Source organism: Anopheles maculipalpis, chromosome 3RL, assembly GCF_943734695.1.
Source record: "Anopheles maculipalpis chromosome 3RL, idAnoMacuDA_375_x, whole genome shotgun sequence".
Taxonomy (NCBI): domain Eukaryota; kingdom Metazoa; phylum Arthropoda; class Insecta; order Diptera; family Culicidae; genus Anopheles; species Anopheles maculipalpis.
In genome coordinates this window covers 28,446,339-28,471,990 of record NC_064872.1, presented here as the reverse complement: position 1 = coordinate 28,471,990, position 25,652 = coordinate 28,446,339, and the positions used below count along the sequence as shown (strand labels likewise).

The 25,652-nt window shown below is 41.8% G+C and overlaps 2 protein-coding genes across 3 annotated transcripts in view; one reads left to right on the top strand and one right to left on the bottom strand.

Annotated features, from left to right (window-relative positions):
• The window catches only part of LOC126564831 (SPRY domain-containing SOCS box protein 3), a 321,084-nt gene that overhangs the window by 109,882 nt on the left and 185,550 nt on the right, over window positions 1-25,652 (top strand). The window lies entirely within an intron of this gene.
• Window positions 1-25,652, bottom strand: part of LOC126563762 (restin homolog) — a 67,240-nt gene that overhangs the window by 6,910 nt on the left and 34,678 nt on the right. The window contains exons 2-12 of one of the 2 annotated variants that reach the window (XM_050220470.1): window positions 22,628-22,693; window positions 19,301-19,414; window positions 18,194-18,250; window positions 15,883-16,284; window positions 15,620-15,788; window positions 15,357-15,540; window positions 14,823-14,879; window positions 8,019-8,129; window positions 2,023-2,133; window positions 1,563-1,586; window positions 19-127 (exon numbers count right to left, since the gene is read on the bottom strand). In XM_050220470.1, the coding sequence (XP_050076427.1) occupies window positions 19-127; window positions 1,563-1,586; window positions 2,023-2,133; window positions 8,019-8,129; window positions 14,823-14,879; window positions 15,357-15,540; window positions 15,620-15,788; window positions 15,883-16,284; window positions 18,194-18,250; window positions 19,301-19,414; window positions 22,628-22,693 (1,404 nt within the window). Of the gene's footprint in view, window positions 1-18; window positions 128-1,562; window positions 1,587-2,022; window positions 2,134-7,573; window positions 7,747-8,018; window positions 8,130-14,822; window positions 14,880-15,356; window positions 15,541-15,619; window positions 15,789-15,882; window positions 16,285-18,193; window positions 18,251-19,300; window positions 19,415-22,627; window positions 22,694-25,652 lie in introns of those variants that run through there. The other variant, XM_050220471.1, reaches the window with a different exon arrangement.

Sequence of the window (25,652 nt, the reverse complement as noted above, 5' to 3'; positions counted from 1 at the left end):
TATGGTGTATGCACTTACCAACGAAGTCTTCCGATGGTCCCGTGGCCTCAGCACTCTTTTTTGGAGCTCCACCAGCTAGCTGAGCTTCCAGGTCGGCTATTTTTTCTTTAAACACTTGCGTTTGAGCCTACAATTAGGAAATCGTAGAAAAAATAATAGTATAATAAAAAGTATAATAAAAATCGTCATTCATCTAAAGTACTGGGACGAAAATAGTACTGCTTAAATTGTTAGTCACGTAACTAGAGTACAAAATAGGGAAATATTATAACATACGTAATGAGATGCTTCGAACACATAGTATAATGCAGCATGCATCATGCGTTCAATATACTCAACTTAACGCAATAATACATATTTTTGAATAATCAAAAAGAAACATGTAACAGCTGAAACATAAAAGTAGTTGTAAGAATGTAATTTGCCGCAATAGTTTATCAAAAGCATTGAATCTTTTTAGAAGAAAAAAAAAAGCCAAATAGTGTAAACGAATTACTTCTCTGGATGCTTTAAGTCTAGATTGTGTCTTAGGGGTGAACGCCAGACAGTATGCTATTTAATTTTATAACAACAAAAACCACATATTTTTAGTTTCAAGTTGTTTTAAAAGAGTCACAAAAATAGTTAATACATGATGAGCAAAATGCTGTTTTGGTCGGAATCGATACTGGAGCGCTCCAAAATTTCCGAACTCGATTCCGGATACTCGGTTCGGAATTGGATCCCGGAATCGCAATCGACTCCGCAATCGAAACCGGTTCCGGAATTGAATCGGTTCTGAAAATCGAAATAAGTTCTAAGAGACGGAATTGGGATGGACGAATAGCAATCTGTTCTGGTATAATTTTCACAGTCAGGTTTAGAATTGATATTGGAATTGGTTCCGAAATCGGTTCCAGAATTGGTTAAGGAATCAGTTCCTTCCTAGCAATTCGGTCCGGAATCGGTTTCAGAAGTGATTCTGGAATCGTTTCCGTAATTGGTTCCAAAATTGATTTCGGAATCGTTTCTGTAATTGGCTCCGGATTCAGAATCGATTCCGAAAACGGAATCGAAATGCCGAGTGCCCATCAATAATGCATACTTTGAGGAGTAAGCACTCTAGAATTCAGGACACAATCTAGAAAAAATCTTTGAAGAGCAATAATCTACGTAAACCAAGAAACAAAAGGTTGTCTACGACACTAAAGAGACATTGACTTTCGACAACATTCAATCATGCACAGCGCAGACATTGTGGACAGGATAAATTATAAAACTAATGTTCCACACTATACATGTTCGAACAATACACGCAACTGAAACCAATTTCCTAAGCACCAATTGAAATAGAATTCGATGGATCGAGAGCATACAGCATCTTCTCATTTCGTTTGTCAACCAATAACAGCTAACAATATAATTGTAATAAAAAAACAACAGTACAAAATACTTGAAGCTAAACGCATGCAACGCTAGAAACACAACTAGAAACAGTGACAAACGAAAAGAGAGTGACTTTGTCCACGAAAAGCAAAGTAACTTCAAGCTCTCGCCGGTCGTATCCATCCGTCAATACTCACACTGATCGAATTTTGAATTTTTCCCTGAAAATATTACACGCAACAGGTGAAATGGATTAGAGATGTGGAATCGAATAATATGAGCGATGAGTACGAATGGTTTCCATAGGTATGGTTTTTCCACTGGGACACTAAAAAACCTACCACATTAAATTGACCTTTTTCATATCAGAAAAACACAGCCACACACACACACACACACACACACGTACATCACGATGTGTTACCGTACCGTTGGCAACAACACCTGGACAAGTAACTTGAGTTGGACTAATCGTAATTTATGCTTCATTCTTCTCATGTTCCGGATGTATCGTAAGGATACAGACCCACTAGCCACAGGTGTACGTGTGACAACGTATGTGTGTACGTGCTCCATGGCAGTGTGCTCCAACAGGACGTACAGGAGGTTTTATCAACCGGTAGTAATCCGTTTTGCGCCCACATCTTCAACACTTACGTTTAGCTCGTCGGTGCAGAATGTAGCTTCGTCCACGCTGAACTGCAAATCTTCGTTCCTACGCTTCTCATCGGCTAGCGATTTTTCCAGCAGGGTTATCTTTTCCTTTAGCTGTTGGAGGCGCACACAGACACGCACAAAGAAAATACGAAAGAAAAATGAGATAAAAAAGCAAGAGTGTAACGATAAAATATAGGAAGCATGTTTTATGAAGTAGGAAAACGAGTAAAACCAACAACAAATACGACACCAGCATGGAATGGAGAGGGATAAGAGAATAACATGAAGTAGATAATATTTAGAATAAATGTAATGAAATACTCCTTGGAAAGTTTACCACTTTAACAATCAATTTAGCCTGCATAAACGTCATTAAATGCTTCAATCTGTACTGCCCTTGAGGACACGCATACACAATGTACTGACCACCCCGTTTTCAGAACAATCTACCTAATATGTCATTGATTGCATAATGCATAAATAAGTGAATATTCATATTCACCCTCATACCGGCAGGTATGAAGCCTTGGACAATGGTTCCCATCATTCCTCACTCGATTGTGCGAATGTCGACAAAGTACTGGTGAGCAAGCGCAACGTCCTCCACACACAAAAGGTGATCCACCCAAACCAAGGCACACGGAAAGCTTGCCGATGCAATTTCTAGCAAAACCATTATGCACTTCCGGAAGTGCTGTGAGCATTGCCTGCGTTGGATATTCCCGGCTACCGTCTGGAAAGGGTTAGCATTCCGGGTTTCCTGATGAAGCTGTGAACTTCAGCTTTCCGCACAAGGTACTCTCTCACATACGCATACAATTTGCATACATGGTCGAACCGTCCCAATCAACTTTATTCTGGAACGATCTTATTGATGTTTTACTTCAATATGAAGCCCTGAAGAAGAATTAGCAGTTTGTTACCATTGCAAACGAATATGGTTCTTCTCTTGCGGCTTGAAGATGGAACAAAAATTATCCCAACGCACCAACAAAGAACTGAACATGATTGCTATGATTTGTCCAAAAAAGGAAACAACATGTCTCCGGAGCAGGTCGTACCGGATCACAAATACGGAATCAACATTCCCAAGCCCTGGGGAGCACTGAATCGAGAAACAAAAGATGCAATTTTGCTTCCTGTGACGTGCAGGAATGCAATCGCGATTCAGATATGTCCGAGGGAGACAACAAAAAACCCAATTGTGTCCAAACGTCCGTGAACTGATATCTCTGGTTGGGTCGCTCTGCAAATACTGCATTTTGTACCCATCCAAATGTATCGCAACAGTATAAATGGTTCGTCGTATCACCGTCCGACCCACGCAGCATGGTGATGCGTTCCAGTCAGCGTCAGAGCATAAATGAAAATCCCACAACGGATACCACAATTATATTGAGCAAAATGGTTCGAAACGAAACACCACCCGTGTACCTTCCTAGAAGCAATCATTCGCTGAAAAGCGAAAATAGAACAAGTGACAACTCTGTTGATGTCTATCGCAATTGGGGACAAGCGAATGTTGCAATTTTATTGGACAAACAAAGAGAAAAGATAAACAGAGCTAAATAAACATTATAAAGCTCATTTGGTGGGGTTTCCCGAATCAGCACATTTAATTCTGAGAAGATAGAGCTGTTAACTGACCCGGGTTGTTATTTTATTCGAGCAAAATGGTTCAAAATGCAAGCATTTTGAAATAAAATTTAAATCAGATAAATACTGTGTCGCAGATTTATATTAGAATCAGCGATTGTCATCAATTGACGATTATCTTTTCAGTGCAAAATGTATGAAAGATAGACTTTATTTTCTACTATTAGAATTCAATTATTCAATTAAAACCTCAGCAGGCCAAAGAACATAAAAATATGGAAAATAGGGGACAGCGGCGCTGGTCTTTAAACGGTAGGGCCGGGGTTCAAATCCCACCCGGACCGTCCCCCAGTAGTGAAGACTGACTATCCTCACTACGTGGTAACGGCAGTCTAGTAAGCCATTACGATGGCCGGCATGACCTTAGAGGTCGCTAAGCCAACAAGAAGTAGGGAATAAGATAAAATATTCAAGAACATATTTAGCTTATATTAAATCTCCCCAAAATGAGCTTACTAATACGTCGATATCGTCCGACTGTTATCGTACTCTTTGGGTGATTTTATGAGAATTCTTCCTAAAAACTTAAGCCTAGAGTGCCTTGTATGCGGAGTAACTAAGTCTTAAGGCTTCCCTGATAACAGAGACTATCAGAAAATACTCGTGTAGCAGGAAAGATGAATTCACATCGAAAAATGTACGGATGAGACCTAGATGAGATACTCAGAAAAATTTCAGTCGGCAGAAACTTGCATTCTGCAGAGGAACAGCCCATCGCGTCAGGCAGTAGATAATTGTTCTACATGACCAACAGTGATCCTAAAGAAAAAACATCAAAAAATCCTTACCAAGATGTACCAACCCAACGCCATGACGTTTTGTCCGTGACGCAAATTATCTATACCACTCATTTCCAATGCCATTAATTTGCGCGGCAATCTGGGAATGTTTGGCGAAAGGCTCGAGAAGGATTTAATCTGTATGAATCCTTTGGTGTCACAGAAGATCTTCCCCTTGGACCAAAAAAGAAATCTTCCTGACACATGGTTCATCCTGCAGAATAAAAACGTTGTGTTATTTACGATTCAAGTATCAATTGCCACTAGTTGCCCAAATCTTCGACATAAACGAAGATTGGACAAATGTTTTAAAGCACACCTGGCGCACATCAACATTCGATACCTTTTTCGTGTAGAATTGCGCTCCTTTATGAATGAGAAACATCATATGATTCGGCCAGATGTTCATCCTGAACAATTACCAAATAAATAATGCCCCCGGTAATGTTTGATCCAATTTCTGTGCCTAGGGCATGGAATTAAATCTTAGGAATATTCAGAAACTAGAGCAAGTTCTTCATAGTAGAGAAGGCGCTATCTTAAACATGATTAGCGTTATCTAATAGTCTAATACTTCAATGTTTGGCCTAATAAACCTAACATGCCTAAGAAATATAGAAGTAACTAAGCCTGGCAAGCCTCCATAAGATAGGTAGACCAATTCTACTAGATCTTTCAACCAATAAGAGAAAATGATTTCTAAAATTTAGCTTTAATACGTTAGACAATCATTCGGGTACAGCCACTTGGGTTACTAAAATAAGCAAATATGTTTCGTGTTCTTATTTAGCCCACATGACATTCGGAAAACCATAACTTTGTACACATAGAAAAGAGATTTCCACTGTTCAACCTTTTGCACCTACACTGAACACAAAAGTCATGGAAAAACGGAAAAGCTCTGAATCGCTCTAGAAAACAAATGCCATCGTTCGGCACGTAATACACCCTTCACCTAACCGTTTCGTGAACCTACACCGTCATCGCTAACCTACTCTTCTACTTCGAGCGCATTACGTTTATCCGGTTCACTTCACGGAACGAACGACACGAGACACTGATACCGGGAGACCATAACGAATCCTCCGAATCGATGCTAGGCGACATCAGACAGGCACCGGGCAAAACTGCATCCGGGGCCGACGCTAGCAAAAAACCATCGCGTACGAAAAGCGTTTGCAATCACACGGGATGTATGTTTGCGGTGCCGGGTTTATATTTGCTTTCCGATTGCATCATGGCGTCATTCGAGCTTGGGTGTGAGTGGGGTTTTTAGTGGCAATAACCCGAACTGACGGAGTTTTCCGTTTTTCCGCCATCGGCGGATTGCAAAGAGAAAAAAAAAATAAAAAAAGCCACACAAACCAATGGCTAGATATCCGGAACTAACGGGTGAAATGGTTTTGTCCCGGTGCTGAACGTTGCTGTGGTCAGCCATGTGCTAGTGTGCCGAGAAATGAGCTGGAACGTGTAAAACGAGGACAAACATTCCAAGGACCGTCCTAGGATCGAAATACTATAATCCAGTGTTCCACGAACGTTTGAAAGTCTCGAGTGTAGAAGCAAGAAAAGAAATCCTAGGATATCGGTCCCACAGATATGGAGCGCCAGACATCAGGGATGTGAGAGCAACATAAAAGCACACTTCACCACAAGCGACAAGCGATCGAAAGGAGCAACAAACGCTTCAAACTTGAGCTTGTTGTCTAGCGTATAAAAAATAACAAACTTCATCTACATCAATTCGCTCCTAAGGATGCAATTATGTGTGGAAAAAGGAATAAATACAAGAGAAAATATACAATAACAAGCAGGGTTGTAAAAAGCTCTCGATGGAAATTTTCCATTTTTCAATTTTCTATCCATTTTCTGCAGTGTATCATCTACCTACATTGAGTTTATCTACCTTATCTACCCACATTGAGAGTTATGATGCAGATTGGCGGTTGTAGATGGAGGAGCAATGAAACATTTAATCAAACTGTCGCCGCTGATTAGCATTATCCCATAGCATCATATCCATAGTCATTTCCAAAGCATTATACATTGTAAGGATACAGATTTTTTTCGATATCGCTAGAGAATTGTAGATGATTTCTTGTGAAGAGGGATTTGATGCACGGACTTCCGTGCTGAGAAATCGAAAGTCAGAGAACTAGACTATAGGGGAGCTGAGAGGGCATTCTTCTTCTTGACTTTATGATCTACAGACCACACCGGCTATCTTATGGCGTCCTAGACTTGCTAATGCCATAGGACATTCCTCACTACAGGGAAATGGTCCGGTTGGGAGTTAAACTCCGGTCCTGCCGTTTAGAAGACTGGCAACGCTACCGCCTCACCACTGGACTGCCCTATGTGGCATACAGTCAATAAAATAGAGCAAGAGCAAATATTTTGAACTCATCCTAGCCAAAACATGTCATCAGTGAGAAAAGAGTACTCGCTAATCGCGCGACCGAATCCAGAGCTAGTTCGATTTTAAAATGTTCCAAATGAAGCAAGCAGTTTGTTTTAATTGTTGCATTTATAAAATGTCGTCACAACACAGTATCGCATCTCGGAAAAAAGCCTTACAATCTATCTTATCGAATAAAAACACATCCGTGTTAGCAGACAGTACAACAGTTTTGTGGTTTTGAGTGCGTGTGTAGCGAGGTTGTTATTTTCGTTGAACTTCAACCACAAAACAACCACAAAAGTCGAAAGGACAGATCATTTATTTAGTGTCCTTAAGCGTTTACGCCCTACAAACGCACACACACAAAAACTTCCTTTTCAACGAATTTTCTTTCTCCAAGGGAAATATGTTTCCTGTTGAACGTTAGCCATAGAAATAGTAGTATGCTGCATTGTCGACGTGTCACGATCCAAAAATCCTGTCATGCTGTTGGTCCACATTGCCAGATCTCGTGCCCCTCTCTTCCCGTGGTCGCATCGGTTCCGTTTCCAGTTGGACGGCCCCCACCCTCAGTAGCTATCACAGAGAGACGCTGGCAGGAAACAAGTATACGACCCTAGAGCTCCGGAAGTTCAGCAGTGCGTCTCGGTTGTACATTAGCTCTCTGTCTTTCTCTTTTTTTCCCCAATCTATCTTGCTCTATACTTTGCTATCGCTCTCTCTTCCTCTATCGCTCTCTGTCTAGGCTAGCAGAACATCGTGCAGGATGCAGTGTCGTTCGTGGTTACCGTGCCATCCCTGGAACTCGCGTCGAAGGTCAGCAATTCGTAGAGCACGTCGTCGAACCAGTTCCGCCCAGCGTCCTACCTCACTGTCGGTCGTATCACGCTAGAGAGTTGGTAAACATCAAAGATTAAACATAAACTCACACACACACATCCAATATGTTACACCCAACCAATGTGAGGTACTAAGAGAGTGGGCAGCAAAAAAGTGTGGATCTTTGAGGGAATGAGGGGAAAGAAAGAATTTTTTTTATGCTGGTGTCGTGCTGTTCGCGTTTGTTGTTGGTGTTTTGCTTTTCTTCTGTTGTTGTTGATCCAACTACTGAATCTGGCCCCTATGGATAGACCTTGGGACGGGTCCAATCGCTTATTTACCTGTTGGATGTTCTTTTGGTACATGATCGATTGGTTTGCCGTTTCTTCACGATCGATTTCACGTTCCTGCATGAGCTGCTCGATGTGATTTTGTTTCTCCCGCAGAACATCCTGCAAAACCGGCACAAGAAGGGGGAAAAAGAAAACAGAAAGAGAGAAAATCGATTATAGAACCATAATTTAAGTGCTGATAGTTCAAAGAATTCGGTTTGTTGTGGCAATGGATGTGTTGTACTGTTTTGAAGCGCATTATAAAAATCCATAGATTGAAAGAAAGCTCGAATGAGTACGATAAGTGAAGAGTCCGCACATCAACAGCTACGAGATGCGACAGAATGGATGAGGATCACTCCCATGAGCACCTGACAAACACCCAGGATAAGGAAGTTCCCATGTTAAAAATCCATGCTTAGAACAGGACTATGCTTTTGGATGGAATTTTCTTTCATCGCAATCTGATAAAAGTTTGGAAGCAAGCATGTGATAAAACAGTAAAAATTCGTAAAACAACATTAACCCAAAATATACATATATTTACACAGAGAATTTAAAGATATGCGGTGTGAGTGGCCTCGGGGGTGGCCCGAGCTAGTAAAGGACCCCAAATCCCCAAAGAACTTTCTCTCACGGGCAGCATGTTCAATGTGTTGGGGACTCCCAATTTCCATTCCGCTTATGGGCTAAACCCACCAGTGTATGTACATTACCGGACAACTTTAAAGGATCGACAGCATCAATAAAGCAATTAACAGGGAATTCGTGACATTATCCTTTACAAACCAAATGTCCATTGAGTTGTATGAATCCGTATCCTCTAATCACATCAAAGTCTGGTTTAAATTACAATCGTCCTAAAATCACACGTTTCCATCCATGGACTAACAATCGGGATATTTGATACTACGAAACATGCCGAATTTTAACAAACGAATCCATCTCAGGGACAATATTTATACCTGATAACTATTCTATGGTTATGGAAAAATCCATTGGCTAGGACGTTAACGACACTAGTCTTACCACTCCGCGTCAGACGATCTGCTCGTACGGAGTGGCAAATTAGTGGAGTTGGGAGCCCCTATCACATTGTATCTGGTGACCGGTGGAGAGGTTCTTTGTAACTTCGGCCTCTCGCCAGGTAGGGAGGGCCGCTCAGTACTCACAACCTCTCTGTCCGCGTTCTGTTAAACTCGACACTAGAAGAAAGTAGAATTTATTAAAAATGGGACTTCAAATTGCCGATCGCCGAGGATCTCTACTACTAGGATCACGTCATGACTACCACTGAGAGCGCAATATATTTGACATTTCGGTCCAGTGGTACAGGCAGTAGCTTCGCTAGGCTTCGCATGCCTGAACTCTGGTTCAAATCCCACCACTATCCAACTAAGTGATAGCAATAAGCTCCGTTAGCCTTTACCAGACAGGGTCGTCATGTCCTAACAGGTCGGTAAATCAAGAAGAAGAGATAAACTGTTACAGGGCTTCAGAAATTCATCGTAAAGCAAACAAAACCAGACTCGAATTTTTTAACTCTTGTTCGAAGAAATTTTTATTATTTTCAGTTGACATTTTAACTCCTAAGATGTCAATTGGTGCGTTTAAAGTCAAGTTTACTTTTTTGATACACCTACGAGAAAGAATCTGTATTGAAAAATTTAAGTATTCAGAATAACATCTGATCCTAGTTTAGCCCTTTCAAAATTGAAAGGATCAAACTCCTCAAAAATACATCAAAAATCAAAGCAGTTTCATTCATATGAAATCAATTCTGGACCATTGATGTTACCGATAACGCACGCAATGATAACTCCCTTCTCTTTAAATTCAAGTGTAATTTATTCCACAGCGTAAATTATTCATCCTGTTGAATATTAATATACCAAAACCCTAGACCATGTCTTCTGAAGCTGAAGCTTTCGGATGCTGTCACAGATATGTTGTTCCATTTCTAGGCTTACTTCATGTCAATCCATCAAGCAAAACACATATGTCCAATCGTATGGATAATATCGAGCCATCCATACGTAAAACCGTTCTACGCGCTACACGCTATGTGTCGGGATTTATTTGCATTTCAGTTTTCATTGGATGGATGCAGCACAAATGGATAATTTAATCTCAAATTGAAATACGAAAATACCTCGGCATGAAAACTTTACCCATCATACCCGGTTACCATCAGGCCGCCCGGGGTAATAAAATATGCTAATCGCCTCCCATTATACGCAAAAGCAATATGTTTACGAATATGTCTCGAAGCTTTAACCGTGTAATGAATACCAGAAACAAGCTAATAATTAACTAAACTCCTGCTCAGAGAAAACGAACGCCTGCAAGCTAATCTGCTTCATATACACTTGTTAGCATAAACATTTTCAGGACGGGAGCATGCTTGTGCGTCGTCAAAAAGCCTTTTCTCTGCGAAAGAAAATTCATCACAGAGTGCCAACTGTCATCACTTTTCCTGCTCCAGCATGGTTTAATTGAGCAAACGCAAAGTAAATATAAGCGATCCAAATCCGCCAAACAACAAGTGCTGTTTGCCCTTCGTCAGACGAAAAGGTCCGTCGTCTTTCGGCAGACGACTTGTCAGAATGCGCATCAGCCGTCTGCAAATCTATCATCCAGGCAAAGACAGCAAGGCATCGACACTACTTAATGAATATTTGCCCCCTTCTCCAATACGAGCGCTCTGCAAGGGGACAGCCGAGTTCTTCCAAACAACACAAGTCCAACACAACCATAGCAATCATACCCAAAGAGCAAAGCTTTTTGGAGCCTGGGAGTTTTGTGCAGCGAATGAAAGACCCTTTTGTGAGTCGGGTTCGGGGAGATCTAGCCAAAAACGAAACTTAATTGCTCCCTTCGCAGTGGCCTAGTGGAGCAGTGCTCATTTTTCTTGGGTCATTTTTCTCCCACCAAACCCGGGGGGTGACGGATGACGGGAAGAAGTAGCGAAAGTGTCTCAAGATCCCACGAGACGGTTCGTTTGGTGAATGATAAACGAGCTGTGCGTGCGTTAGACTGCAACTGAACATTAGTAAAAGTTTGCTGCCCCGACATCACCATTGTGAACGATTTATCCCCGAGACACGTCGCTTTAAGACCGCTTAAATCAACCATAACGAAAGCAATTTCTGACTTTTAACCACAACCAACCACCGATCAGTCGGGAGAGGGAAAGCTTTCGGAAATCTTCCTACTGCTGGCAGCAATTCGGAAACATCCCGTGAGAGCAATATTTATTCTGCACAGCACCAAAAAGCTAAACAAAGCCCTAGCACACCATAACCTTGCAAAATTGGACCACGTCATGCTGGGGAAACTCCGTTACGGAGCAGCGGAGCAACACTACACTACGTCAACGGAATGATAAACAATTTCTCAAAGACGAACTAATCAACTGTGCAAATACACCAACGTCATCATTACGACCAGCATCCAATCAGCAGAACTTCACAACGTTACTACGCACTTCCAAAAACTCTTTGATAACCTCAACAACAATGCACTAGGCACCGGTTCCACCAAGAGAATTGTAAAGAAAAGATACAAAATCCCACCGATACCACAAATAGGATCAAATTTTATTTTCACACCCCAAATTTGTTAGTAAGAGCAACACTATCAGCAAGATTTGCTGCAACAGGAACAGGTGTGGAACTCTCTGACGTCCGACGTCTAACCAATGCGACTGATCGTTTGTAACTCCCATGACCACTAGAATAAGCCACCGAGATTCACTTGACGAATGACGTTAGGTGGGACACGATCCATACGATCACCCATACACCCAAGTGATGATCGGAAGATTATAGATTACGACTATATATCCACCCGCGCACGCGTCGTAAACAGTCACCGAACAGTGCCAAACCAAACCCATCGTACAAACTCCGTTTCCTGGTCCGTCGGATGCGTGACCAAGTTTGGTGGGCGCCACAGAGATAATCGCTGCCCAAAGAGCATCGGGTGCGGGTGCACACAAACAAAACTTCGCCAGCAGTCGGTAATGTCGTCGGAACTGCGGTGGATTCCGCACCCATGAACTGAGCCAGTTTGCTAATATCTAATTCCTCCTCCGCATATACCACACACACAACCTGCGCGTAAAACCTGCACAAACAACTTGCCAAAGCGATAGAGGGGAGAAACCTTTAACAAAATAAAAAGCTCGGCAGGACCCAAGACACATTCTCCAATGCACTTGACGTAGTATATAGCGGGACCTCACCTGAAAGTGTACTCGTGAGTGACTTCACTTATCCTACAAAACCCTAACCTGACCTGCGTCATTAAACTACGCACACTCCGTACAAGCGAATCGTCCCACTTGTCTCCAGACATGCCTGAGTCACGAGCGTGAATACATAAACGCACCCACCACAAAAGGCACCTGTGCGGTGTGCGGTGAAGTTGGTCCGATTTTGGCAATGCTCGCTCCCATCGCTAGCAAAGAAGATCTTCGTGTGACCAGGAAATGAGCGACAGAAAAATGTTTTAATGACTTTAAAAGTTGAGGCATGTCGCGTCTTTCGTGACGAGACACACACAACAGGTTCAACCGGATCAATTAACAGCCCCATTCAAGTATTGTTCAGAATTTCCTTTTTTGGGAGTATGGCCACTCTGCATCATCTGACACAAAATTGGACGGTAATGATGGAAAGCGAATGTAGGCAACAAAAAAAACAAAAAAAGATCGCTCGTCACGACCTAATAAATAAACAGAAATGTCAAAAGGTTTCTTGGCGAGATAAAAAGTAATATTTTAAAGGCCGCAAGGGAGGACACGAAACGTTAAGTTACAAAGTTGAAGGAATTAATCACGCGAAACGATCTCGTGAGTGGTGAATAGTGGCGTATGACAAACGAGTCTATAGATTTTATCAATATGGCGGATCTTCTTTTGAGCATAGATGTAACTCCTAATTCAATTATTATCTTGTGACCTATCGTTCCCGTGTTACATCAGAACGACGATGGCAATTGCAAATCAAAGGGTACTCCTCGTGTGATGGGAGTCACCCACAATATTCCATTCTCTATAGCGGCAGTTGCCGTGACAGCAAGGTGCAATACCAATCGCTGTACACCGCAATAAAGTTGATGTCGCAATAGTCACCTGATGAATGCTAAACGACAACAACCGAGATACCGACCTACAACCGGCACAACGTCCGACCATGCCCCCCCCCTCCCCCTTTTTCGTGTGTAGTAGTGTTTATGTACACAGAATCATTTGCATTGGCAGCGTGTGGGTTACTGGCACGGTACAATCGGAAAAGGTGATCGATTACAATGGAGTGTACACTTGTGCTCAAACACACATTATATTTGCACTACCCGTGTGTGTCATGTAAATTATTGATGGGAACGCTTTCAGGTCTATCGATGCACACGCTCAAATCGTTAAACTGCTATCGTCCCAGAGCACCGACAAAGCGTAATCGTCATCATCATCATCATCATCGCTGTTCAGCTTCCGAAAGGGCCTTAACGTTGGCTCTGTCCCTGTATGGCAACTAGCAGCAACAGTGTAGATGCCATGTACGGCAACTTGATTATATTGGCCGGTTGACCGCTTCTTGATCATTGTGGATCGGTTCGATAACTGGGTCTCTTACAACATGGGCGCTATCAATTGCTTTTTGTAATCTACCAATTTAATTCACCATTGTCAAGTTCCCACTTGGTGTAATGCTTGAGATGAGTTACTACATCCCTCAAAAACATAATTCAAAATCTACGCAAAAAGCTCTCTACGCTTTTACGGACGCTGCAGGAACACTATAAAGCATCGCAGTCTTGTTTACTGTCAGCACGTCAGCTGCTGAGCATGCGACACAGATTTTTTTTTCTGAGCCCTCTATCCACTAGCTCCACACCAATAAATAATGAATCCCCACTTTATGCTTCATCATTGTGCCACGGTCAAGTGGCCACACGGTGACTCGAAAACACGAAAAACTCCCGCACATTCTTTTTGTGACGTGTCATGCGCACCCAGAAGTTGAACGTTTGGTAGGATAATGAGAAATTATTGTCTCCGGATTTTCACATTCATTCACTAGGTCGGTCGGTTGTTCCTGGTGCTAGCGTGCCGGAGGAAGTTTACGGACATAAAGCTGCGTCACCCCCTTAGAACCTGGGCATCCGAGGTCACTCGTTACAGCGTTGGCGTTGGCTTACAACAAGTATGGGTTATGAGGTTTGACGAACATAAAAGAATAGAACTCGACTGGCCAGCAGGGGAGAAGAGATTTTAGCATAAACATTCAACTTCCGTAACATTACAAAATGAGCCGTTTTATATTCTCATCCGAGTGGATTACGCTGTGGAACGTTTTTTGGGGTGCGGGTATAGTTACGGAACGCTAGATTTTTGAATGAGGCGACTGATCATTATCATTTCTTAAGCAAATATTTACAACATGAATAGCTTTTGAAAATGGGAAACATCTGACATTGTTATGGAAGTTTTAAGAATTTAAATAAAATTTATAGCTTAATAATACACAGCAAAACAAATAAAATCTATCGCGTTTAAAAGACGTACAGCACAACACATCCAAAAGTAACTACAATTTATTCTTTTTTTATACAATTATTAGCAATCAACTTTATCCGTCTCGATACATTAAGTCCCGAGACGGATCAGTGTTCGGTTATGGTCAGTAGTTAGTATTAGTAAATAATCCCAAGACAAATTTACGAAACCACACAACTCATCCAATATACGTATAACAAACGATACAGATGCCAAAGAAACATAAATTAAGATCATAAACATGGTCCTACCTGAAGCGAAAAGGAAGCTTTCGGTGTCGACGGCACAGCGCTGACCGTTGATTTCCTCTGCAACAAATCGGGGACGAAATCGGGAAGAGATGGTGGGATAATGTGGTTAGTGTTATGCTGAAGGTTAAAGCGTCGTTCCGGTTACGGGGAACAATATTTTTACTCCTCTTTCTTCAGCCATTGGAAGGGAACAACAGCAACTACAAAAAAGTTGGATATATGCGTCTACCACACGCTATCTTTTGTGGCTTGCAATTATTCTACGTTAATGAGCTTACAGAAGTTAGTTATTAGTTTTGAGTTTGAGGCAAACGCGCAAAAACAGACGCTTGGGCTGTTGTGGCGCTCGGGGCATACTTGAATAGAACGGGAAAACGCCACACACACACACACACGCAAATAAAAACCAACGGCAACTACGAAGGGGGAAAAGGAAAAGCTGCTGTGCTTCTTAGATCCCCTTCCGTTGGCTTATGGCCATTTTTTGTTTCCTGGCGAGCAATTCCTTAATGTCTACCATGCGGTGAGCGATACCTGTGCGCTCATCCGGAGCCGTGAGGTGGCCGTGGTGGCGATCGAGCTCATCGTGGCCATCGAGTTGAGCGACTCCTTCGAGCCGGCCCGGGACAGCCGGGCCGAGGTTTTGCGGGCCGACGGTGACAGCGTGACCTTGGCAATCGGTACAAATATGCCGTACTTGGCTGGGCACTCGAAGTATCTGCAAAATAAAACAGGGAAGATGATAGCACCACTGTTAGTTAGTTGGCCCACGCGCGCAGCCCCCTGGCAGTACTCACCTGACACCTTCCACCGTACCGTCGTTCTTGCCGCTCGCTTCATCCAGCTGTACGCCGCACCAGGTGCCGCTGGCGAATTGCGTTTCGCCGATAAACTTCAGTATGCCGGGCCGGGACCCGAACCCGGACGACACTATCACCCGCTCACCAACGTTCAGGGAGGCTGCCTCTGTCCAAGCGTGGAAAGCGAAAGAAGAAAGAGAATTGAAACGCAATTAACACCACTCGTGTGCGTTGCGTACATCAGTACCGTATATACTTACTTCCGGCCATCGCTGGCGATTTGCTGGCATAGCTCTGGACGCTGTGCGTTGGCGAAACGGTACCGGAACGTGCCGGTGACGTCAGCGACCGGAAGCTCGTATCGAGCGGTGTGGAGGCGGTAGAATCACCACCGCCACCACCACCGGTCGACAACGGTTCCCGGGTCAGCCGGGTCAACCGTGAGAAGACACCCTTCTTCGGTTCGCACTGGAAGTAGCGTTTGCCCGCCACCGAACCATCGTTCTTGCCGTTCGGTTCGTCCAGCACTACGCCCGCCCATTCGCCGGGCGCAAAGTGTGTATCGCCGATGTACGCTATCTGGCCCGGGCGAAGGCCACCGACCCAGACACGCTGTCCGATGATAAAACTGTCGGTGTCCGTCGTTAGTACGGCACCCTGATCTGTGGAACGCAAAGAAAGCAGAGCAAACAGTGAGATTAGAGAAAGCATACTTATTGGACAGCTTTTGTTTCGCTTCCTGGAACGCAAATACACGCGGACAGGCTGGGCCACATTCGATCGATGGATCGATTTAACCTGCTGAAGCGCGCTAATGTTGTTAGAGCTTGGAAGGCAAGGGGAAGCAGCAGACAAGGGGCGCACGGTATGTGTGGCTCGCTGTCTGGTGCGGCTCCTTTCATTTTTCCGAGATGTGAAGTATCTAACGAACATTATCATGAGCAAAGCGACTGAGGAAAGGGATATCGACAGAGAATTGTCCATTACCAGCGGCAATTAGAGTGACATCCTAGAAACACCATTTTGCTCCATTGATTACACATATAACTAACAAACGGTGTTTGAAAGAATTATTTTGTGTTGTTTGAAGAAGGAAAGTGAGTTTGGTATAATATGTTATCGAAGTTAATAATTAGTAAGAAGAATATTTTTTAATTAAGTAAACATCCACTGTGTTTAATACGGATTACTACTGGCATAAATTAAAATTACAACTGTACAGTGTGTAGCATAAATATACGAATAATACTTTCTTGAAGAAAAAAATGAAAAGTACTGCACAAAAATAATGTGCTGAAGAGAAACAAATCCATTTATGATTTTTGCACATTTTTCAATACTTTTTACACATCAAACCAAAAAAATTTTCTTTTTTTTTAGTTTTTTCTTCAAACAAGTAACGCATTTAAAGCGATTGAGTTGCCTTTCCTAAGATTTTTATTTGTTATTTTTCTGTTATTAAATATTTGAGAATTTTTAGATGCTGCGTTCAGATAATATTCACATAATATTCATACAGTCGGATAATATTCAGCTGGTATGAAAATATTTCCGTTAAATTTCACAGTTGACATTAAAGAGTATCTTAAATACGATAAAGTAAAAGAAATCCGAAGAAAGCAGTATTAGCACGTCCTCTTTATTCTGTTTGAACGGCCTGGCCGTACTTGTATTTTAGACCTTCAGAAAAAAAACTGTAAGATGTCCAAAAAATTCCATGAATCAAATTTTAGTAGAAATAATAATAAAATGATGAGCTTCTTCTTAATGATATCTTCATCACCAGGAGGTCAAGGGAACCCTTGACTGGTTTTGTTATACCCGCAGCTGGATAATCAGTCCTTCGTACGGGGGACGGTCCAGAAGGGATTCGATGCCCGTTTCTGCCATGTGAGGAATATGACCAAACTGCACCATGTTACAGAACATCAAGAAGCTTTTCTTCAAGTTTTGTTAATGTATTATTAGAAAAAGTAATAATTATAATAATGTTTATGAAGGAGAAGATTAAATTTTGTTATTTTACTATATTTAGGAAGCTACTATCTGTAGCAGAAGTCTACATTTAATTTGTCTCTTTTAAATACATACAGAATACCTAGCTTCAAGAATTAATTACGTATTTTCTAAATACACATTATATAAAAAGCCCTTTGCTTATTTAAAACACGTACATCTTAGGTTAATTTACTTTCCTCCACATCCAGTATAATAAATGAAACCATCTAGAAAATCCACATGCTATGTTTAAGGATGCATTAATTAGTGAGATGCTAATGCAGGGCTGCATTCCCCAGCAAGGCTAACGTATCTGTGCCGTATTTTCGCCAGGCGTTTAGGAATTGAAATGCTGTACGCGATGAACACACAAGGACGACATGTTCTGCAAAACATTAAGCCATCCTTATGCGTTAAGAGAACCAGCGGCAGTGAGCAAAACCACCCAAAAGCGAGAAGCTAGTTGATGTGTTACCAAGGTTGAGTATTGCTGGTGAGTGCGTTTGACGATATGGTGGGTAAACCACACCCGGGCAAGCATGCGGGAGGTGTTCTTGGTTGCGGAGAAATTACCTGAACTTCTGCGTCTTCCGGTGGCTTCCCAGTACACGTCGGAGCCGGTGGAGGCGCCTGGTCGTGATGGTATTTTTTGTTTTTGAACAGCAAATACGCGACAAGTGTTTTCCACCACGTTTGGGATGCATTTTCACGGGTAAGCGAACGGGTATTGCATTTGTGAAATGGTTGTTTCACCGGGACCGGGTGTGCAATTTATGTGTGTTGAACGTGGAATAGGAGCAAGCGCATAAACATGCAACAAACCAGTACATACAAACAGATACACACAGTGCGGGCAGGGCAGGTGCATTTAACGATAGACAACAACATAGGGTGCAGGAACACAATACGAAGAAGAGATGATGAAAAAAAAAAAAAACACGCAAACGAAACGAAGAAAATAAAACACATTTATAAGTAACCGCCACGATTGAAGGGGTTTCTTAGAACTAATCCTACGGCTAATGATGTTAATTGCTAGGGTAAGCTGCTAAACTGACAATGTAGCGCAACAATGTCAGCTTAGTGATGTTATCGTTTGGAAAGAAAAAAAACTACCCTCGGGTGCTTCAGCTGGATGGACTAGACTGGTAGAGAAAAATGTTCCATCGTAAAAGTGAGAAGACCAATCCAGGAAAAGCGCAATTAAAGAAAGTCTTGAGCAGAGCAGATAAAAATAAATGGAGTTTTAGGGTATTGAGTTGATGAGTGATTATTGAATCTGCTATTTTAAACAACTAAAATAAAGTTCTTTTCAATTGTAAAGGAAAGAAAAATAAATTCTTTGATTGTATTAATTAGTAGTAATGCGCTTAATATAATTACCAATATTGTATTATTTTTGACAAATTAATAAATTATGACAATACGGCACTGGACCATCATTATTAAATATAAATAAAATAAATTAATAAATTACTTTTGATACTAATTTCAAAACATTTTTGGCTAACGAAACATCTTATTAAAACAACAGAAAGATTATTTTAGCGCAATTTGAACTAGTAATCTCTTTAAGCATAATTGTTCATTCCTAAAAAAGCACGAAAGCATACATTTTATGTCGCGTTTATATCGAGATGTTTTTTCGCCTCTAATGCGAACATTTGCTTCGCTACTTACTGGAAGTCTTACGATCGGAGCGATTGCTTTTGAAGCCAGAGTCCGGCGAGTGGGACGATCTGGACGAGATGGGCCGCTCGAACGCTAGATCAGTTTCGCTTTCTTCGTCCACATCTACGCGAACCGGAAATGTGTTTGGGTATGCGTGGTGCAGTATTTTGCGTTAGTTTTGTTATTATAAAGTTCGTTTGCCCGCATTGACAGTGGGTCAATTGGTCGGTGGGTCAGAACCATTTTTGGGCGTGATTACAAATTAGAAACGTCAAGTTTACCAGTCCAACAACCCCCACACGTGTAGTCATCATTTATGCCAACGGAATGTCGACAGATTCCGGTGAAACAGGTGTCAAACCGTTCCGGTGCGGGGTGCGGAAAGCCCGCCAGTACGCAAACCGTATAGCGCGTCGCGTGACAGATGATTGACACGTTGTTCGAATGATTATTATTGTTATTCGGTTTCGTTTTTTTTTTTTTTACGTTGTCACGTCACCATTACGTGCGTTACGTGAGTTGACGGTAGTTTTGGTTTTGCGTGGTAGCGCGTGGGGTGGTGACCGAATGTAAATAGTAGTTAGGTTTTGTTCGATTAACAAATAGATGGCGTTTGGTCACAATAGGGGGAGCGGAGGGCGTCAATTGGTCGTTAGTTAAAACAAAGGAATATAAATGGTTAGCGGCATGTCGTTGCAGGTGATCAATAAAAACGATTAATCAAAAGCCAAAGGTGTGAAGGAAGGATCGATAAAGCGTGCAATTGATAAATGAACCATAATTAAAAATGTAATGATCAGGTAACGGAGGTAAAACAGGAAAGAAAAAAAAAACGGAAGAAAGAAACAAAAATAGGAGATGAAAATAAAAACATGCACAAACAGTATAAAAAAAAACGTGTAAAGCTACAATAATGCAAATTATTATACTATATAAATAAAACTAAAAACCATAAAAACTAATAGTAATAACAACAGAAGTGAAACAACAATATAAATCTAAAACATTTAACTACTCATCTCAAACCTCACTGCAGAGAAGATACTTTGAAAACCACCAGTACAAAAACGAAACGCAACTGAAATATGCTGGACATACTCCTACTCTAATTACCCAACGAAACATCACAACCGAATATCACACATTCTGCACCAAGTTGATCTCCATTAGATCCCGTAACAGCGACCCGAAACAAAGACTTGTGATGGCGCATCAGCATAGGCCTGTAAGCGTCTCCGTCTGGTATCCAATTTCTATTCAACTCTTCAGCCAAGCCCTAAGGCCCGTAATGGAGTTGTAACTCGATCAACGGCTGTCGGTTCTAAACGGTAGCGAACGGAATCAACTTTGCACCACCGCCCTTCACAGCAACCTTGGCAAGTTGGTCTATCAATCACCGGGTGATTACAGCGACAAACGTGCTAAAGACGTGAACTGGTGTGCTGCCGCGAGCACGGTATCAAATAACGCTGAAAGAAGAAGCTGTGCCGCAGGAATGATGGACGCGGGATTTACATCCCCCATCAAAAGAGATGCCCGGAGTTTGCGCTTGCTTTAGATGCTGAAAGCACGTCAACTTTACTTTTGTGTTGCGTTTTATATTGAAACAATTTAAAGAATTGGAAGGATTATAACCCTATTAAGGTGAGATGCTCTGAAGCTTTTTTAAATTGCGCCGAACGCTCATTTTTGAACTCACATACTGCTTAAACGGATCATGGTTGAAGATAGCAACAACTTTAAATTTCAACTTTAATCTAAAAGGTTTTCTTCTGAGGAATCCAAATTGATTCCAGCTCATGAAAATACTTCGAATGACGACGAGAAAATCGATTGATTTTAAACGAATTAAAATGTCGAAATTATAACACTGTCGTACGGAGTAAAATTGAGCATTGGATTCAACCACGCTCCTGAGTTAGAACCTCATCTCACGCGAATATGCTCTACAGTAAGGAATCTTTATACGGGTACGTGCTAAACAAAGGTCTCGTACATCATTGTAAGTTGGTCAGCTATCCTGCACACTGTCGCAAGTCTACTAACTAGAAGATTTTAGAGGTTAGGGTTTGAAGTACAGAGCAAACTATTATTAATAGGAAAGAAATTTTTCGTTTTTTCTGCAGTGCGTTTTTAACCTTGCACAGTTATTGTGGCTATCAGTTCCATACGTTTTGCAGGCGTCAGGGTCGCCAGTGACAACATTGGATCACTGAACCAATAGAATTAGGTTTGGACGACGTGAATTTGTGGCTGGAGGCTTAACTGTTGGCGGAATGCGTTAGTTAGATGCTACTGTAGCTTCACAAAGTTGTAGTGGCTTTCGGACTCGTGCGTTCTGCCGATGGTAGGGCCGCCAGCCACAACATCCAAATGCTGGCAACGATATGGTGTGGCGAATACCAAGGAGTATCCACAAGGAAAGGGGTTTTTTTGGGAGTCAATTGTTAGTCGCCACGGAACTATACTCCAAAGAGGCGCCAACCCCTAGCAGACATAGAAAGGACAACTTTAGAACCATACCTGACATCAACAATATCCACAACCGAGCGCACCAGGGATAACGTGCACTTGAATTGAGGGAAAAGGAAATGTTTCCTTCAAATAGGTTATGAGTTGAATGAGTCGTAAAGCTAGAAATAAGATTAGATTAGGACGATTTAGCCTTACGAATCTGGCTAAGAAACAAAACAATATTGGACATACTTTGGTACATGCAGATATCCTCGAACAAGATGGAGAAAATAGCTTTTAGGAATAAAAGTGAGCAGAAAATTTATCTTTTAGCTACACTCGATACAACTAAGCGTCAAAAATGTTGCGAACAGTCGACAACAAAATTCAAACAACTTATTAAATTCATGTGCACCGCACCGTAAGTGGCTAGTGATTGTAAAACGACAGTGAAAGGAATTATGCGTTTCGGAAATTGAAAACATCACCACCGACACAGCAAGCAAGACTTTTACGAGACAATTCGGATTTTTGTTCGGTCTTAAGATCGCTTCCCGGCTAACCAGCCAGTAATGGCCATGCTGGGAACTGTTTTCTTTTATATGACAACCACAGCTGGCAAGCGGAAATGTAACATCAGAGAGGGATGTTTCACTTTCGTACTGGTTGCCACAGTCGAAGGGGATATTGCTTTTCTGCTGTTTCCGGTACAATTTAAAAAAGGGGGAAAAGTTATATTGTATGCCATTAAGAGCTTAAACAGAACACTATTGCTACATGATGATCAGCACTATATAGAAAGAGGAAGTAAACTATTGAGGGGAAAATAAAAACCAAATAAAACAAAACCAAAACATACACGTGGAGGATGAATTTTCTTACCTGGTAGATGTGATTTGTTGTAATCGGAATCGCTCGGTCGTCTCATTTTACTGTCGAGTGTAGATACTGGATTGATTGATTGGCCAAACATCATCAGTTCAATGACATCCGTAAAGCGCAACAAACGTGTAAACACCAAGCAAGAGGGTGAGAAGCGTACATATCAGAAAAGAAAAAAGAAACCGAAACAAAACAAAAAAAAAACACACATATTAAAAAAAAACACACACACACAAGTGAACAAAAAAACATGCAAAACTTGTAATAAGTTCCGTCAATGACGAGTGGCGTGGCAAAAAGCTCAAAATGGAACACACCAAAATTAGTAAAGTGGTGTCAATATTTAATGTCGTGGTAGGGAAAACTGGACAATGTGAAGCGCTGTGCAGAAAGAGCAAATGCGAAAGGTGCGAAAAGTCAAACGATTCACTGGCAAAATAAAAAAACGGGGACACGATAATGGCAAAGCAAACGTTTGAAGTCGTAATTCGGTAGGTTTACGGGCGATTTTTAAACCATTAAAAGTAGAAGCGATTGGGATCTGCGGATTTGAACATTCAGGGTGTGTTGTATATTGCTTGGTTGTTTTGAAAAAAGCAAACAAATCCCATCGTCGTTTATAACATGTTTCATTGATAAATAAAACCTTAAAAGGAATATTTCTTTCCACATTATCTCTGATAACAACTTAATTAGCATTAGCTTAATTAGCCTCTAGGATCATGCCGGCCATCGAAATGGCTTTCTAGATTGCCGATACCACGTAGTTGGTTAGTCAGTCCTCACTACGGGAAGACGGTCCGGATGGGATTTGAACATCGGTCCTGCCGTTTGAAGACCTGCGCCGCTGTCGCCTACACCACCGGGCAGCCCCCGGTTAAATTTGATTCTTGAGAACTGTTAATAAAACTTTTAAATTACATAGTGCAAATGGAGAAATTATAGGCGATTGATTTTATAAATTTAACAGCAACGATTAAATGAAATTAAATATAAAATATAACTTCATTCGAATTTTAATATTAAGACTCGTTTAGATGTTCACAATATCGCGACAAAATGGCGTAGAGCCTTCATACTAAAATAAATAAAAAAATATTTAAAATGTTATAAAGCTCGTGTATAATAATATTCAAAATATTAAAAACGAATGAAGGTGCTTGAGCCGGTCTGGTGGAGGAGACGGCAGCGACCCTAGTCTTAACACGGCAGGATCGGGGTTCGAATCCTATGCGAAACGTTCTCTTGCTCTAACGAACTATGTGGTATTAGCAGGTCTAGTAAACGATTCGATGGCTGACAAGGCTTAGTAAATCATTAACCCACGGCGAAGAAGCACTTTCAAGCTCTGACTTCATTTTCCACTGTGGATAAAATCGTTCATACAAGAGAATGGTTTGTGACAAACTTTCAAATGCATTGGGACAACAACTCGATGGTTTTAAGTGTTGGAATAAGCAGTAAGGCTGTGCCAACATGCTTTTAGACTTCCAATTTATGCTTTCAACGCAACATAACCGTTTCCGAGGTTAAATATAGCCTAAATGTTATACGTTAAGTAAGTCACAAATAGTCAACTAATGTAGGCAGACAAATAAAAACAAACAAATAGAGCTTTAACATATGTGCTTATCGCTCAATTCAATAAGGATTAGAACCATTATCGATGGATATTAATCACACACGACGCATCCAGTCTTGCGACGCTAATAAACATACGTGTTTACCTTTCAACAATTTTGATGATGTAATATTATCTACATACGATAAGATCGTCTCCAAATTTTCAAAGCATAATGTGGGTGGTAGTTGCGTGAATCGCAATAAATAAGTGACCGATCGACCGATTCGTTTTTGGAAATTTTCACATCAAACATACCATTAGAGATGGTCTGTGTGGAAGCGTGATGGCAGACGATCGGTAAAGCCCAGCGATTCGCGTCCATTAGTCACTTCGTTGCGGATGGATCAAACAATCGTTAAGGTTTTTTGGGTGCTAAAACACTCATAAATCCGCACTCGAAATGGTCGTCGATATGGTGTGGTCCTGTGCTAGACCAACAGGGGTCGTCGTCGTCGTCATCACCTCCAATCTGGAAGGAAGTCATGTTGATCCATACATCACACGCACACCCAACGGGTGGTTTTTAAAGGGCCTTCGCTCTCTGGACACCGTGTGTCAAGTCAACAACACACGCTTGTGGCAAGCTGGCGTGGGTGTACCTTGTGCTCGCGTCCATACGGAGCGACACAAGGTGCGAAGGGCAACCACATATCTCGGTTCCTTCGCCTTTTTACCTATACATTTACCCGGTCGTCAATAGCTAATATATCGTTCAAAAACTAACAGCAAAAAAAAGTAAAATCTATTGCTCATACTTCACCGTCCAAGTACGGGCCATAAGTAAGAAAAATGGCTCTTGCAAAATGGTACGCGCGCGGCTGCTGCAACCAACCAATAGTCAGCTGTGGACCGGTGGACATTCTATTTCCGTCCTTGAATAAAACTGCACTCGAGTTTCAGCGGAATTATTATAAATGTTTCCGCTTCCCAAATCTTTCTCACCGGGTATTGGCTGTTGACAACAGAGCAGGAGCAGAGTAAAAAAGTTTCGCCATTCCGGTGGAAACACCTTCACGTGTTCCCTGGCACGAAGGTGGTGTGCCTTGGGTGTGAGCTGAGTTCAAATAAATTATCGCCCGGGTGTCATAACTCAACCGCGTACCTGCTCTGCAAAAGGGACAAAGGTATAGTTTCCTATTACTTATTGGTTTGGTTGGAAAACGGGAGATAAACGAACGACCACTAATCATGGCGACGTGAAAGTTGAGCTAGTTGAGGTTCAGTAATTCTAGTTACCGCCAGCAGCGTTGACTAGTAATCAAGCTCCACTGCCATTAATCGATACCGACGAACCTCCGGATTGTATGATCAATAATTTTGGACAAATTTCGACAGGCTATCTATCGGAGCCATGCAGCCCCGTGTATACCTATTAATCCCACGTCCATGAACGATGGGTTT